Source organism: Halichoerus grypus, chromosome 1 (genome assembly GCF_964656455.1).
Source record: "Halichoerus grypus chromosome 1, mHalGry1.hap1.1, whole genome shotgun sequence".
Taxonomy (NCBI): Eukaryota; Metazoa; Chordata; class Mammalia; order Carnivora; family Phocidae; genus Halichoerus; species Halichoerus grypus.
The window spans coordinates 193549759-193567281 of NC_135712.1; the positions used below are offsets into that span (position 1 = coordinate 193549759).

The window sequence follows — 17523 nt, forward strand, 5'->3', positions numbered from 1 at the left end:
ATGGCATTCCACCTCAGCGAGGCGGGAAGGGAGCCTTCAAATTCTGGGGACTAATTGCCATTATTGGCTCTATGAAGATCCTGTTGTAAACACTTGTCATCTGAGCCACTTCTCGTCGGCAAACTTGAGATATCAAATTGTTCCTTCATGTTTCAAATTCTGCAAAATGCCTTGCTGGCTCCTCTTTCTAGGAGGAGCATCTCATTCCTGCCCATGACCACTTTCTCAGCACCCAGGCTAAAGAGATGTTTCCCTGGGGGTCAGCTGTGCTAGGGCAATCTCAGCCTAAAATGGATTCTTGTCAGGAAGGGATTTGAAAACATGTTTTACTTTATTCTCAGTTGAATTTGAAAATGCCACCTCAAAAATAAGTTTAAATTGCAGGCAGAGGAATTTATCATGAAGCTAACGGGGCTTCAGCTTTGGGCCCCCTCAAGTAGATAGACTTTTCCCAAGACCCTGGGAGAGGCCCTAATGATGTGGACTATTTGTGTATTCTTTCTCTGCAAGAGGGCCCACCGGATGGTATAAAACCAAGATGGGCTCTGTAATAGTACTCAGAGTGTGTTTCTTATCTTTTGTATCAGGTACTCTTGTGACTTCTGGAAGTTAAGTATTTTCTCCTTGTTCTTAGACTTACTGGTTCTTGGTCTTTTGGGGCACTTGGGAAGGGAAAGGCAAACTTTTCCAGGCCACATGCAGGATGCTAGGTTTTGATCTATGAGAAGATTTCAAGAACTTGGGGCCAAGATACCCTGGATCCATGCCCTTCAAGGGCAGACTGGCTAATACCAAACTCAGATGACAAGAGAGGCCAATCTAAAGAGAGGTTTGGGGGACATGGGATTTGGGCTCGTGACACTCCAGGCCACTGGGATTTTATTATCTGGACACTTTCATGGCAATAAATATGTCAGAGGAAGAGAGAGAGGGAAGGAGAAGGCAGTGAATAATTTCTGAACGTTCTTGTGAAGTGCGAATTTTCGATCCACCTTCCGGACCGGCTCTCACAAGCGTTCGGGGACCCTGAGATGGTGTGTTCTACGCTGACATCCACAGCCAGCCGGGTTGCAGGGCCAAACGTCCTATGGTGACAAATAGCCCCTCTCTCCCAGAGCTGAGCTTCAGAGCCCTTTCTTCGGGGAGCTAGGGAGTCACCGTTACTCAGCCATAATTCCTTTGTGTGAGCAGCTCAGGGTGGGACAGGAAGGTGGACACAAGGCGTAGGATATTTGCTCATAGGATTCCATCGTCTCCGTGATGAAAGCCGATGGTTTTTCCCTCTCCAGGTAACCTAATCACCTCAGACAACCGGGAGACACGGAGGTAGTGGCCCTCCCTGCGCGGGCTTCTCCGGGATGACTCGGGGCCCGGGGCCCGGGGGTTCTGTTTGTTGAAGCAGTCCCTGTCTCCGGTGTCACTCTCGGCGCTCCCAGAGATTCCCAAAGCATTATTTTAACCTATACGTTTCACTGATCTGAGATGTTAGAAATCGAATGCCAAACTTTTGGTTATTTTAACTGGTTCAGGAAAGAAAGACTAACAGCGGTTTTGACAACAAACAAAACCAGTTTTTGTTCTATCACTTATGTTTAAAAGATTCCAATTTCAAACTAAACACAATGTGTGGTTATTCTGTCAGTGATTATATAGCCGCTGGGGCGCCACAGCTCCACACTGCATACATCATTGTATTTTTAAAATGTACTTAATGAACATTTTTTTTTCTTTTCTAGTAACTACTTCATTGCCTTAAATGAATGCATTCCAATAGAATTTGTAACAAATGACCACTTTGTGTTTGCATTAATGCCAAACACGTTTAACAAATTTTTAACAAGGAACCCTGGCAAGATGCCAAACTCCTAGAGGGACACTGAAGGAATGCTATAAATTTAAACTAGATTTTACCTTTTCACTTAGCTCAGCAAGTGACTGAGGTGTCTCGCTATCTCAGGATTGTGGCATTGCTACGCTATGTCAGATAAGTTGTACATTTTCATTATTTTTATTGCTTAGATTGTACCTATTTCCACAGGACTTTTAAATCTGTGCCGCCGTGTCTGAAATAATATGATGGCAGCTTAGCATAGGTGTTTATTTCTGCAAAATTGTTCATGTCTTGTGTGCGTTGGTAGATGCATGTACGCGATACATGCCTTACCAAAAAATATAATTATATTTAAAACAGCACAGTCAACCCATTAAATACAAAAACAATGGACTAGACCAGGGTCCTCATCTAGGGGGAGGGATTTTGCCCCCCCCCCCGAGGATATTTGGGCAATATTGGGAGCCATTTCTGATTGTCATGACTGGGAGAGTGGGTGATGCTGCTAGCGTCTAGCGGGTAGAGGCCAGGGATGCTGCTAAGCATCCTATAATGGTAAGCATCCACACAACAAAGAATGACTCAGCCCCGAGTGTCCATGGTATCAAATCATGAAATCCTGGAGTAAAGTAACAAAACCCTTTGGCTTTGGCTTATGGGCAGTGCCTCAGGCTGAGGAAGTATTATCTTAAGAAAACTTACAACTAAAAGCACATTTCTATTCAACGATGTTTTAAAAATTACACAGAACACCTAATGCTGATGTTGAGTGGCAGATTTCTGACTTTTATTTCTGCTGCTGTCTGCCCTTGAAAAGAGAAGAGAAAAGTTGGCCCATAGTAGCCCGGCCTCAAATGTCAACTGAGGCAGTGCTGAGAATGGCTGGTGGCCCGAGTATGAGAATGTGCCAGCCCGATGACCCACGCCGGCTGCCACCTGCACGGCTGCTGCTGGGCAGTGGGAATGGTCTCCAAGACGGAGCTGGGGAGGGCAGGGCCCTGCATGTCCGCAAGAAGATAGCTTTAGGTGTTTCCTGGACACTTTTATTTTAATAGCTACGCAGTTATTATAATGTGTTTTAGACAAATACTGGCTTCATTATGGCATGAAAATAAATCTTTCTTATTTCCGAGCATAAGCCCTATTTTTTTAGAATGATGCAAACAAGCACTTACATAAAAACAAATCTTTCTTTAAAGGGAAATTTAAGTTTTTAGAAAAGATTTTTAAAGAAAATTATCGATTAAACGTGAGAGGTGTTATGAAGACTACAAAAATTGAGAAGGTGGAAAACAAAGGACCAAGGTCTAGAAAATTCTGGCATCATAGTAAAGAGAATGGGCTCTAAAAGCAAGAAGAGATGGGTTCAAGTCAGATCCCAGGAAGGTGGGAATTTGACCTAAAGCGTTCAGTCCCTGGAAGCCTCAGCTTCCTCATCTGCGTCAGGGGCTGTCCCCCCGATTAGTACCATGGCGCTCTCAAGCTTGTTTGAGGTCATTGGAGCAAAATCACAGAGCACCACGGTAGATGGGGCGCACCAAACATTAGCTATGAATTATTCTGACTACAGTAATAACTACAGAAATAAATCCTCAGGAGACCTAGCAGTGTATGTGCTGCCATGCATTTGATTTCCTTTATTTAAAGCACTGCGGGTGAGTTGCACTGGGCACACAGAACCCGAAGTTGAAATCCAAATCCAGAGTCTCTCCTTTGCCCCGTCCAGAAAGCTCTACCATCCCTAACAGCAGTTTGCAATTCTGAGCGGCGCGCTGGCTCGGCCCACCCCACCCCCCACCCCCAGCCCTTCGGGCCCTCAAGTGTTACATTTTATTGCCCTATGGAGCTGTAGGCGGGCCACTCGCAAGGTAAAATGTTGCTCTCCACTCATATTTTTGAATTATGGCTTCAAGGTGGTTGCTCCTATCAAGAAAATTAAATGATTTAACATAATTTGTTGCCACTTTGATCACAACAATAATAAATAAATCTTCATGAGAAAAACGGGAAACCCATTCCGCCCCGTTTTAAAAGATGTTAAGTAATAACACAGATGTAGTTATAGAATTTTTTTTTTTTTTTTTTTTTTTTTTTTTTTGAGCAGAAACGACTCTATTGGGTTTTCCTGTGAGCAGAATCACTTAGTGGAGTGATTCTGCAGGAGGCCTGCTGCCCCCCACCCCGGAATGAGCAGCCCTTCTATTCCGGCAGCTGTTAATGAGCCTATCAGGGGCTTGCTCTTACGTGGGCACCGTGAGCGATGTTGGGGCATCCGAAGCCGTGGTGAATGGGTGTCTGTTTTTGTACCTGGGGGCACAGCACACATTTGGAAAGCACATGGAGCGTAATGGACATTAACCCAGATGTCAAAAATAGCCTGCGTTTTACTACTGTTATTAAACAGTTTCCCCTTTAACCCCTCCGTGTTTACCAAAGACCCCTTTCTCCCAGCCAGTTTCTGCAAATCACTACTGAAAAGGGCAGGAGAAGAAAGTCCATAATCGGGCAGGTGTCTTTATTCCAAAGAAAAACAGTCTGAAGGAATATTTGTGAGACATCACACGTTTATAGCCTGCTCTCCCGGGGGCGCTTGTCCTGGGGCGGAATCTTACTGCTGGGCTCAGCCCGCCCGCCCCACCCCCACAGGCGCCCCCCCACCCCAACCCCTGCACACCAACGGCAGGCTTGGTTCCCTTCCCGAGAGCCAAGTCAAAATTTTTCACAATGTTGAAATAGACTTCTATTCTACTATGAGACTACTTACACATTCTTTGGTTTAAAAAAATCTAAGAAGTGCAGCAACAACGAAGATTCTAAAGAAAGTTTTATTTATTTATTTATTTATTTATTATAAAGAAAGTTTTAAACCACCACCCAGAGATCATTATTAACAATATTCTGGTATAAGCATTTGCAAGTGTTTATGTTTATGAGTGTGTTGCTGCAAAAATAAGATTGAACTACACATAAAGAATTGTAATCTGCTTTTTTCACTGGAAAATTGTGGACATCTTCCCGTATTAAAAAAATACATCATAATTGTCATATAGTCAATAAATCTTCAGCATGCCAGTCACAGATCCCTGTTCATTTCCTTTGAGCCACAAATTTTTTAAAATCCTCATTCTCTTATCTATTTTTGTATCTGTTTATTGCCTATCTTACTCCTAAAAATACAGGCTTCATGGGGGCGCAGATTTTGTCTGTCTTTGTTATTACTATACCCCCAGCACCAGGCACACTGCCTGACATAGAGAGGAGCTGTATTTGTTTTCTATCAATGCAAACTTTGTGCCTAAGACAACACTCATTTATTATCTCACAGTTTCCACACGTCAGAAGGCAAGTCACACACCACTGGGTTCTCCCCTTAGGGTCTCATGAGGCCAAAGTCAAGGTGTTGACCAAACTGGACAATGCTAACCTGGAAGTTCTGGGGAAGCACCCACCTCCAAGCTCATTAGAGTTGCTGGCAGATTCAGTTCCTTGTGGTTGTAGGACTGAGGGTCCTGTTTTCTCGCTGGCGGTCATCTGGGGGCTGCATTTTGATTGTGTGGGACACTTTCAGGTCCTTGTGCATTGATTCCCCTCCATCTCAGCACAGCAAACCCCAGTCATGTTTCAAGTTTCCCTTTCTCTCCCACGACTAGCAAGAGAAAAAGCCTCTGCTATTCAAAGCTCCTGCGATTAGATTAGGCCCATGCAGATCGTCCCTCTTGATTAACTTAAAGCCAGCTGATTAGTGACCTTCATTACATCTGTAAGGTGGCATAATCATGGTGTTAGATGTTCACAGTCTTGGTCTCAGGGATCAGAGCAGGAAATCTTGGTGGGGCGTAGGATTCTGCCTACTCTAGATGCCCTCTAACACCTGTGGAATGCATGAATGCATCAATTTGTTCCATGAACTGTGCAAGGCACAGGGGTGCTAAGTGAGCAAGACTGGCCTGGCCCCTCCCTCCTAGATCTTATAGCCTAGACCAGTGTTATTCAGATAGAAATATAAAGCAAGCCACGTCGGGAGTTTTCAATTTTCTAGTAGCCACATTAAAAATAGTAATAAAAGGGGCACCTGGGTGGCTCAGTCAGTTAAGTGTCTGCCTTCAGCTCAGGTCACGATCCTAGGGTCTTGGGATCGAGCCCCGCATTGGGCTCCCTGCTCAGCGGGGAGCCTGCTTCTTCCTCTGCCCGCCGCTCTCCCTGCTCGTGTGTGTTCTTTCTCTCTCTCTCTCTGACAAATAAATAAATAAAATATTAAAAAAAAGTAATAAGAAACAGGTGAAATTAATTGTAGTACTATATTTAACTTGATCCAGTATGTCCAAAATATTATTTTAACATGAAATCAATATTAAAAAAATGAAATTCATACTAATCAATATTACACTGTAAACTGGAATTTCAAGAAACACTTAAAAATTGAATTCAGAGGAAAAGAAAAAACTAAATTCATACTAAATCTAAAATTCAATATATTAATTTATAATCATTTTAAATCAATATAAAAAAATAAGTCCTTATTCAAAATCTGGTGTATATTTTACACTTAGAGCACATCTCAATTTGGACCAACATATTTCAAGGGCTGAGTAGCCACGTGTGGCCAGTGGCTACCATATTGGATAGCTCAAGTCCAGACATATCACCAGAAGGGGACAGTGAAGTGTGCGTGAGACTCCTTGTGCTACATCCCACACTCAGGACAAGGCTTCCAGGGAGGAAGTGATGTCTAAACTGAGACCAGAGAGTGAGCGGGCATCAGGCACATGGAGGGTTGGTGTAAATGCTCATCAGACAGAAAGACAGGGTTGTGAGATGAGGAGAAAGGAAGGCTTTCAATTGCAGAAGCAAGTCCAGCACAGGTGGAACCTGAAGTGTGGGGCTGGAGAGAGAGGGGCCAGCATGGCTAGAGTCCTTCCTCCATCCTGAGGGCAATGGGATTGTGAATGCAGGTTGTACTCAGGGAACCCAAGAGGGAGGAGATGTCCTTATTGAAACAGCGTTGTTGGGGGCACTGGTGAGCACACTGAGTTGGGTGCTTCAGGAGAAGATGCACGGGGACAGAGTGGCCTGCTGTGACCCTCCAGGTGAGGCGGGACTGGCCAGAGATTATCCCGCCGTGGGCGGCTGCCTGGATTGCCTCATTGCTGGAAACTAGGATTCCTTTTTTATTTTTTTAAAGCGGAGGCTTATTTGCCTCCCAACAAGGGATCATCTGCATTTCTAACTGTTGGCAATGTCATCCAAGGCCTTCTCTCAAAGCCATGTCGGCCTCCCAGTGAATGGATCGTCCGGCGGAAGGAGTGGCAACCGTTTCTGAGTGTTCCCTTTGCCGCAGCATAAACCTTGCCCCAAAGCAGCGCATGGCCCTTCGTGAGGCACTGTATTCTGCCTAGTGACCTGTTACCCAGCTGGAAATCTTTCTCTCAACTGAATAAATGATTGTTCTTTGCTACTTTATCTTGGAAAAACATCAAGGACATCAGGCATTCACTGTAATTATTTTTCACTCGTTTCACCATCTGTAAAATATGACCGGTGCATTTTAGTACTACTTTGGGTTTCTCTTTACCTTTTAATCATGTGGCCTTTTAATATATTGGTCCGCCCTTTAAAAGGATGATTAAGAAATGCTTAATGCACAAAAGAATTAGAGCTATGCACAGCTCATGAAGCAGAAAGCGTGCTCTGACTTACAATTTTCATACAAAGTTTGCAGAGATTTTATGTGCCAGAATGAGTAATATGATCTGCTCTAGGAACTCCCTAGCTTTCTGGCTCTGCAAAAGTCATTTTTTTGCCCCGATTCAAGTTTCTTAACCAGAAGGGTTACACCAAACTCCTCAGAGTATGAATTAGCAGAGTTCATCCAAGCCACATATTTCATTTGTACTGTTTAAGCAGGGCTGGGAGTAACTGCCTACCTGTTCGGACGCCGGGATCTTTGGCGCGCTCATTCGTCAGTGTGGCTGGAGAAATTCTGTGCATCAACCACCAAATCAGACAGCTCCGGCTATATATAAAAAGTGGCTCACACATGTGTAAGTGTGTGTGTGTGTGTTTGATCTTTCCCCTCCCTGCCATATTCCCCAGATCACTGCACTATTGCCATGTGCCCGGAAACTCCTGAAGTATTCAAAGGCCATATGTGAATGATAACGAGCATCAACAGGGAAGCCAGTCATCGTCTAAAGGGTCCGATGGGCCAGGCCTGTCTTCCCACCCATTTCACTGATTTTCCCAGGCTGCACTTGTATTCCACACCAGGCCCTCTTGCTGGGGCGGTGAGAAAACGTGGGGTGCTCCTGCTTATCCATGCCCCGGAGCATGACACATGCGGATGGATGGCTGTTACATTTATGTTTAAGGTCAAGCGTACACACACACACGCCCTTGCATGCTGGGAGGAAGGCCAACTTTGTTTTGTTCTTCTCTATTTAAGGAGAGATCAATATCCTTTTTTAAAATATGTTTTTCCTATGGCAAAATATACATTAAAATGCACATTTTTTAAAGTAATTTTTTTTTAAGATTTTATTTATTTATTTGACAGAGAGAGACACAATGAGAGAGGGAACACAAGCAGGGGGAGTGGGAGAGGGAGAAGCAGGCTTCCCGCCGAGCAGGGAGCCTGATGAGGGGCTTGATCCCAGGACCCTGGGATCATGACCTGAGCTGAAGGCAGATACTTAACCGACTGAGCCACCCAGGCACCCTAAAATGCACCATTTTAACCAATTTAAGCGTGCAATAAGCCTAATTCAGTGGCATTTAGTGCATGCACGGGGTTGCACAACCCCTACTGTCCATTTCTAGAACTTTCTCACTATCCCAAACGATTGCTTAATTGTACCCATTAAGCAGTAGCTCCCCATCCCCCCGTCCCCTCCAGCCCCTGGCAAACCTCTAATCTATTTTCTGCATCTACGAATTTGTCTATTTGGGATATTTCATGTAAGTGGAATCATACAGTGTTTGTCCTTTGTGCCTGGCTTCTTTCACTTATTTCACTGCTGTGATGTCTTCAAATGTCATTCATATTGTGGTGTGAATCAAAACTTTCTTTTTAGAGCTGAGTGACATTCCACCGTACATATATACCACATTCGTTTAACCACTCCTTTGCTGACAGATGCCTGGTGGTTGTTTCTACCTGTTGGTTGTTGTGAACAACACTGCCGTGAACATTTGCGTACCAGTGTCTGAGTCCCTGTTTTCCATTCCCCTGCGTTCACACCGAGCAGTGGAATGACTAGGTCCAGTATTCTTTTAAATTGTTGGTCTGGTTTGGAAGCGAATGTGACGTTTGCTGGTGTTCTGACCATCTTTAACTCACTAATCTCTATAAAGTCAAGTTAAAAATAGTTTAAGAACCATACTCATTGTAGAAAAGCACAGAGAAAAAAAAAAAACGAACACGTAATCTGGTCACGTAGAAGGTAATCACCGGAACATTTTGGTATATTTCCTTTCACTTTCTTTTTGCCCAAGAGACCTCTATACCTGTATGTGGCATCTTTTGAAAGAGGCCTCTTCTTGGATGTGTTTATGGGACATAATTTAACTTAAAGTTCACTCTGTCCTTCCTCTATGTTTCCTCCCCATGGACTCCCTCCCCATGCCAACCAACCCCAACCAAAGTGAGTAGTGGAGGGTCAGTACAGGGGTGGGGGTATGGGAACGCCAGCCAGGATTCTCTCCTCTATCAGTGGCAGTTGCTTTCCCTGCTAAATTGTGTGCTTTCTTGTTGCAGCGATCAGAAGAGCTAACTAAAGGGGAAACGCAGCTCTGCAGCAATATTCTGATAATCTGTTGCAGCGTGGCTCACGTCACTGGCCATCACCACCTGGAACGCTCATCCGGACTGGAAGAAGGGCTTTCGTTTTCATTATGGCACACAGTTCTGTTCGACTTGATATTTCCTTTATCATCTCATGTCATTTCTCATGGATTCAGATATGTTGGACAGGAAGAACGAGAAGGAGGAGGAAAATGACAGATCCTCCCTTTTTTTTTTTTTTGGTCGGGATTTGGACATTTAAAATGTGGTCATCTCTTCTGAATGTCATTATTTGATACATTTTATTTATGTTACTTAAACATCGTGGGATAAATTTGAACTCCATGTGGCTTCAGCTTCTGTTGGGCCACTAGCTTCATCTCCAGTTTTTCTGCTGGTTCAGTCGAAGTGGTCATTCCTAATGCATTAGATTATCAAAAAGTGTAAATTCTGTGAGTGAGTGGTGTTGGCAGTGTGTGTATACCGTGACGTGTGGAGTGTTTGACGAAGAAACCAAAACACCAAAAACGGCGAGCCTTTACCCTCCTCTATTTCTTTAATCCGCTGTTTGAAGAACCACATTTTGATGGTGTAACCAGTAGTTACCTCTGGGCCAGGTTGGAAATGAAATCAATTTTTTAAACCACTACTACTTGCCAAGAAATCGCCTTATGAGAACATGGTGTGTGTCTCTGACAAAGCATGGCACATCTCAATCGATCATTCATGATCTTATCTACCCTGTTTTTGTACTGGAGAGTGGCAAAAGCCTGAGGCACCCGCATACTTCTATTCCATGTGGCCCACACATCCTCGTGGCGGGGATGTGCCCGGCCTCAGGCTCTTACCATTCCCATACACGCAGGTCTCCATGAGGAAGCTGGGACTCATTCACATTTCCAGATCCAAATGCTGTGCAAACAGTATAAGCTTCGATCTTCTGTAAATGAAGGGTCATTTCTCTTTTTTTTAAAAAAATGTCTCCAACATGGATTCCAAAGCATTTTCGGCATCAAACATGAAAACATTGATGAATGAGGAATCATCACAAAAGCTGTGTATCTGTATGTAGCGCTACACAGCATGTGTGTGGGTACAGAGTCATTATTTAAAGCACATGCCAGGGAAAGAGACCAAATTTGGAGGTCTTTTACATACAGTGACATGGTACTAAGGAGAGTTTAACTCCTACTGCTTTCTCTGAAGATTAAAAAATAAGGAAAGTTGTTATAACTTCATAAAACTCACAACCAGTCTGGCAAACATGTGCAACTCCCGCATTGATCCGCTTTCTTGTCAAGGGAAGAAAGCCTTCCACAGGTATACAAGTGGGAGGTGAAAATCTGCATTCTTAAAAGGATAAACAGTGAACTTAAGCATGAGTGGCCTTAATAAATACAGTTGTCTTTCTTTGCTGCTGTGGGAAGGATTCTACACAGATGTTCCTGAAGTCTTGCATTGAATTTAGTTGTTATTATTACTTTTCAAAATGTTGGTGCAATTAACTCTGGACCTCTCCCGTGAGCCATAGAGATATTTAAAAGACAGACACCTTATTTGTCGGGGAAGATGAAACCGTGTCTGAGTTGCACTGTTCATCCTTGGTGCGTTAGGAGTAATATTTTCAAGCAGGTTTCTTTGCTTCTGGCTTTGTTCTTGTCGTCAGTAAGTATAGCGAACTACGTAAAGCTTTCATGTCGCATAAACAATCCAAATACATTCATGTTTAAAAAGTTTGTCCTTTAACTATCAAAGGGATTTAGGACCTTGATTGGAGAAGAGAGCAGAGTTCTTTGCAAGCGTTTATAGCACATTTTGACATAATGTCGCACTGAAAACCCAGTCCACACAAACGTGTCCCCGTGAACAATTTGGGTGTCCTCAAAAAGGTGGTCCTCACCACCTCCTGCAGCCAGATCCTGACCTGAACTCTGCAAATGAATACTTGAAGTAGGAGTAGGAAATCCACTAGGGAAAATAGGGTCCTCAAAACAGAAAAAGCAACCAACCATGTATAGTTAGCTATTTCTAAGTATGTGCCAATTTTGTCCCAGCTATTGTTTGGGGGGGCATTTTTTGCCCCACTTTTGTTGATTTAAAGTATTATCAATCTTAGCTTTATGGGGGCGTATTATTTAGTCCCTTAAAAATTAAATTCCGTCTGACATAGCATCTTTTCCCATTTCGTGTAATATTCTCTGATGTTTGGGGGTTACCAAAAAAATCCTTTTCACAAAAATAGTCTCTGGGTTTACAACAAACACTGTGATGTTGGGGAGATATTTCCTTTGCGCAAAACTTTAGCAGGTACCCCTCTAATCATAATGAAGTTGAAAAAAAAATAGTGAGGCTAACATTTAGGAGAAGTTGGTCTTCTTGCCTTGTGCAAAAGCAGGCTTGTACTTTATACCCCATTTGATTTTGATGTACAGTCTCGGTTTTGTATTAAATGATTTTTGTGTATCTGGTATGCACGTGAACAGCGTGTCAACTTTCATTTGAAAGTGGGTTTCAATTTACTTTTTAAACAGTGTTTATGATGAGACCTCAAATGTGTTGACATAAGCTCTATCTGAGATGTGTTTGTGCAGAGTGGCATTTGAATGCTGCCAGGGGTCAGTGTATCTAATTCCCAGAGACCCTTGTTTGATAGTGCTTCTTGTCATTTTTCTTCAAGTGAGTGGCATGTGGGTTGTGAATATTGACCATGTGATTATGGACTTCGATACGAAAACAATAAATAAAACTAAGGAACCCTCAGAAACTACCAATGGGCATGTATTAGCCAGTCATTGTAACCTCGTGTCTAGTAGAAGTACAACAGCATTCAAGGTATGTACAGTTCAGAACTTTGTTATCATGTGTATGAGAAGTACTTTGTGCTGATCGCCTTATTTCTATTCATCAAATAAACTTTGTTTCTTTCTGAAGTGAGTTCATTCCATCTCTAATAAATGCTCCGATTGTGGTGGTTTCTAATCTTGCTTGGGTCATGGGTCTTCATTTGAGGAACTTAGGGTCTTGAAGAAAAAAGAAAGGCAGAGGAACATTGCGCACTCACTCCGCTGGAGCGGCCGAGGCACAAATTTCCCGTTACACGTAGCTGGATCTGGAGGTTCATATTAAGAGATTAAGTCACTGGTGGGATCTCCCTTCTTCCTTCCCTCCCACCATCCCATCCCCTTCGTTTTCTCTCTCTCTTTCAGTCTCTCCCTGCTCCTCTCTCTCTTCTATCCCTTCCTCTTTTCCTCCTTCCCACCTTTTCTCTCTTCCTTTCTTCCTCCTCTCCCTCCCTCCCTTTCTCTTTTTTCCCCTGTTTCCTCTTAACTTTCCATGGGGTTGACATCAGTCCCTGCCGGGTTCTTTCTACTTGGTGGCAAAGGTGGCTCCCAGCAGCTTTGGGCATTCTGGGGTTTAAGAGCAGGGACCCTCTCCCTCCAAGCATCCACATCAGCCCCCTAAAGGGACTTTTCCTGGTCCTTTTTGGATCACGCATCCAATTACCTTATTCAAGGGAGTTGGGAGGATGAGGCCATGTGATTGACAGCCTCACTGATGTGGGAGAGGCAGTCTCCAAAGGGGAAAAATAGGCTTTATTCTGGAAGAGAGGGACAAGAAAGCTGGGCAGGCAGGAATAATAGCTAGCCCTGGATACACTTGGTTACACACACAAAATCATCCAGAAAAACATACAAAATCATCCATGCGAGGGCTCACCAGCCTTCACAGCCCAACTGTGGATCATGGTGAGGAACCACCTCCTGGTTTCTTTAAAGGTTTGAATTGTATTCCAAGAAATGAACTACCAAATCTTACCATTATTGAAATCAAAGAGTAATTGATTATCAAAGCTAGAAAGTAAGTTAGATGCTCTGTGTCCAATAGTCCCATTTTACAAATGGGGAAGCTGAGGCCCAGTTAGACGTGACTGACTCAAGCATGTATGGTAAGTTCACTGCAACCCAAGACTGTCCCCAAGGCTCCGAAACAGAAATATATATCCCCAAAGACTCTGGGGAGGAGAGGATGGGACAGGATCTCCCCCCAGCTGGCCCCTGATGACACAGGGGACGTACCATTTGCTTTATGGACTCACAGCCACTGTGTGTGAAATTCTCCCACAGTCCACAACATTTTGGGGCAGTCTGCAGTGGTGCCCTTTTCATTATGTTGCCTTTTTGTAGAAAAAGAACTTTTGTTGGACAAGAATTTCTTCCTTCATAGAGCTTCCTGAAGCAGCCGGCTTGCATTCAAGCCTGATTATGTAAACCCAGCTGGCCAGATGGAACCTCTGCTTCTTTCCTCACAAACCACTCCTTTTGCTAAGAAAGGTACCAGCCCATGTACCACTGGACTCATCTGCAGGTCAGTCCAGAGTTCCACTGAGGCGCATAGACGTAATTTGGCTGTACCTGAGGCTTTGACCTTAAAAACCTGCCTTGACTGCTGCCTGTATCTGTGAATGGCTCTTACAAAAAATTGGAGAGCTGTTCCAATTCTTAGAAGTGCTAATCCACAATAATAACTATACTACTAGTAAATGAACACAGATAAAAATAATTGGACATGATTGAGCATTTGCTAGGACTAACTTGCATGAACTTGTTTCTTCCCGACAACAGTCCCATGAGGTAGATACTGTCATGATCTGCACTTGACAGTGAGGGAAATTCTGGGCCAGCAGAGATGAGGAGCGTACATTTATAGAGCACGTCTCTGGAGCTGGCCTTGTGCTAAATGCCACGCTCACGTGAACTTTTCCTCACAGTAATCTCATGAGGCAGGAACTGTCATTCTCCTCAGACAAGGAAGGGGAGGCCCAGGGAGCTTACATACCTCACCCAGGGTCCCACTGATTGTATGTGGTGGAGGTGCGCTTCGAACCCAGTACTCAGAGAGCCCCTCTGTTCCAGGGATGCATCAAGCCCCGGGGACGTACGGGCCAGAATGCAGATCCCACTCGTTCCCACCTGTTAGTGCTTCTGTGTTGCAAGTTTGGGCTCTAATGTGGCTATTCAGCTCACAGAGACCCGAAGGAATTGGTTGCTTCGAGAATGCCACAATTGGCCAATGCTATGAGAGAACGGATGGCCATGCAGCGAGGCCATGGACTCCAGGGGAAATCAAGCCACGTGGGAAAACAGAGCCCTGAAAGTACATTGGATTTACACCTGCTATCCATGGGCCTCTCTATTTCTTCTAAGCCCCCAGGATCTGGGCATCAGCACCCCTGACCTAGGCACTTCTGGGTTTGCAGGGTGGAGCATCTGGTGGCAAGACAGTGGACAGGTGTCCCCAGGTGGGAGAGGGCTTTGAGCACCATGCCAAAGGGTATAGACCTAGTATATGAAGTCTCAACTTCAGTCATTTAAGTACCACTCTCCTGACCCTTGCTATAGCTGAAGACAGTATATAGTCTTATATAGTAATTTTTTAAAAATTAAATGGGCTCACTTTTCTTTCCTTTTTTTTTTTTTTTTTAAGATTTTATTTATTTATTTGACAGAGAGAGAGATAGCGAGAGCAGGAACACAAGCAGGGCGAGTGGGAGAGGGAGAAGCAGGCTTCCCGCCGAACAGGGAGCCCCATGCGGGGCTCGATGCCAGGACCCTGAGATCATGACCTGAGTTGAAGGCAGACGCCTAACGACTGAGCCACCCAGGTGCCCTTAGGCTTACTTTTCTATTTAAATAACTATTAAAAAATGCCACTATCATAAGGGCAAAAGAAAGATCATTTTCTATTCATAGGCATCAGTAAATAGAAGAACAGTAAAAATAATGAAAACAAAGTTCTGAACCTGCGGCTTTCCCTTTCTTTGTTAAAAAGGAAGACGGGGGAACGCCTGGGTGACTCAGTCGTTAAGCGTCTGCCTTCGGCTCAGGTCATGATCCCAGGGTCCTGGGATCGAGTCCCACATCGGGATCCCTGCTCAGTGGGGAGCCTGCTTCTCCCTCTCCCTCTGCTGCTCCCCCCCCTTGTGCTCTCTCTCTCTCTCTCTGACAAATAAATAAATAAAAATCTTTAAAAAAAAAAAAGGGAGACAGGCAAGGTTTGGAGAAGTGTTTCTGGGCTAAACCAAGAGTTTCTCTTTGTTACTGAATCAGAAGGATTGAAAATGATCAATGAAAGCATATTTAATGTGGCTCAGGGTTACTTAAGACTGTGTCGGTGGACCGCTGTAATCATTTCAAGGACCCTTTTGATCTCTGAATTTTAGGAAACCTTCCTGCTGCAACAGAAATCCAGTAGTGGATTTTTAAATAAACTTTATTTTTAATGGACTTTATTTTTTAGAACAGTCAGGTTTACGGAAAACTTGAGCAGATAGTACAGTGAGTTCCCACATAAACTTCCTTCCCACAAACATACAGATTCTTCCATTATTAACATATTATATTAGTACAGTATTCTTGTCACTAATTGAACCAACAGGCATACAATGTTATTAACTAAATACCTCTACGTCATTCTATTAACTAAAGTCTGTGCTTCATTCCGATATCCTTAGTTTTTACCTAATGTCCTTCTCCCCCCGTTCCAGTATCTCATCCAGACAGCGCATTACATGGGTAGGCAGGTCTCCTTAGGCGCCTCTTGGCTGTGTGTTTCTCACACTCTCCTTATTTTTGATAAAGATCTTGATGGTTTTGAGGAGTGTGGGTTAGATATATTGTGGGTTGCCCCTCTTCTGGGATTTTTTTTCTCGGGATCAGACCGGGGGTATGGGTTTTAGGAGGAAGACCATGGACACAAAATCCCACTCTCACCACAGCATGTCATTGGTACCTAAGATCAACATGACTTCTCACTCTTGATGTTGACCTTGATCACCTGGGTGAGGTCGTGCTTGTCAGGTTTCTCTGCTGCAGTTACTCTTTACCCCCCTCTCTGTGACAGACTTTCAAAGTGCAGACATACAGAAACGATCAGATCTCTATCTCAGAATACGCCACTAGCAGTGCAGAGGATGCACGGGCTAGAGAAGAAAACAGTTCTAAAAGCCTTTTGGACCAAAATTGTTGAATCAGCAGCTTCAGACCGGTTTTTCCTTCTATTTGAAAACACCTCTGCCCCCTCTAGCCTTGCCTTCCCCTTGTTGAATTGCCTAGGCATCCACGGCAGAAATGATCCATGTGGGCGAAGACCCTTTCCCAAGCTCAGGGCAAAGCCCACAGTTCTCTAGTTTAAAAACAGATGTTGTCTGTGCCAACCACTGTGACTCCACGTAGACAGGACTCGAGAGAAAACCTTTGCATAAATTCAAGACAAAACCTCCATGTCTGCACGCCTGCGACTCACTGGATAAAGACAGTGTGGCTGTTGGAGAGGAGAAATATGAATGTTTATTTGAATAAGGGTATCTGTTAGAATTTTTTCTTTTGCAAGTATCCCCCCCCAAAAAAGAATAAAGGAACAACAACAACAAAAAGAACACAAGATAACATGATATATACGTACACTTACATGTATAGTGCTTCATGCAACCAACAGTTTAGAGGTAGTGGGTTTCAGGTGTGGCTTGTCCCAGGGGCTCAAGTAACGTTTTACCCTCCTTCTCTTGATTTTGCTTTCTTGGTGTTCATCCATTCTGGAGCACTTTCAAGGTTGCAAAGTGAGACCCTAGACCCTAAATCCCTCTCCCTGGGGGAAGAGTCACGTGCTCTTCATCACAAGGGGAATGTAAATTTTCAAATAAGACAGGAGGCAAACATCAAATGTCCATGGCAGTAGGATACACAATGAAATGACATTAGAGACTGGCTTATTTTTCCTTCGAAAAGAGCTTTGGCCCAGAGAGGAGCAACAGGATGTGTGTTCAGCCTTAGGCAACCAACCAACATCTCCACCAAAATCGCAGTTGCCACGTGCATGCAATCATAAAAGTGGGTGGTGTACCTGCTGTTTCTGA

General features: G+C 43.9%; 1 protein-coding gene across 14 annotated transcripts in view; it reads left to right on the top strand.

Annotated features, from left to right (window-relative positions):
• ERC2 (ELKS/RAB6-interacting/CAST family member 2) overlaps positions 1-12541 on the top strand; it is a 984330-nt gene extending 971789 nt beyond the window's left edge. For 11 of the 14 annotated variants that reach the window (XM_078076915.1, XM_078076899.1, XM_078076918.1 and 8 more), the window contains one exon: positions 9585-12541. In XM_078076915.1, the coding sequence (XP_077933041.1) occupies positions 9585-9827 (243 nt within the window). In that variant the 3' untranslated portion in view covers positions 9828-12541. The remainder of the gene's footprint in view (positions 1-9584) is intronic. The other 3 variants (XR_013449531.1, XR_013449532.1, XM_078076929.1) reach the window with 2 other exon arrangements.
• Positions 12542-17523: the final 4982 nt, after the last annotated feature.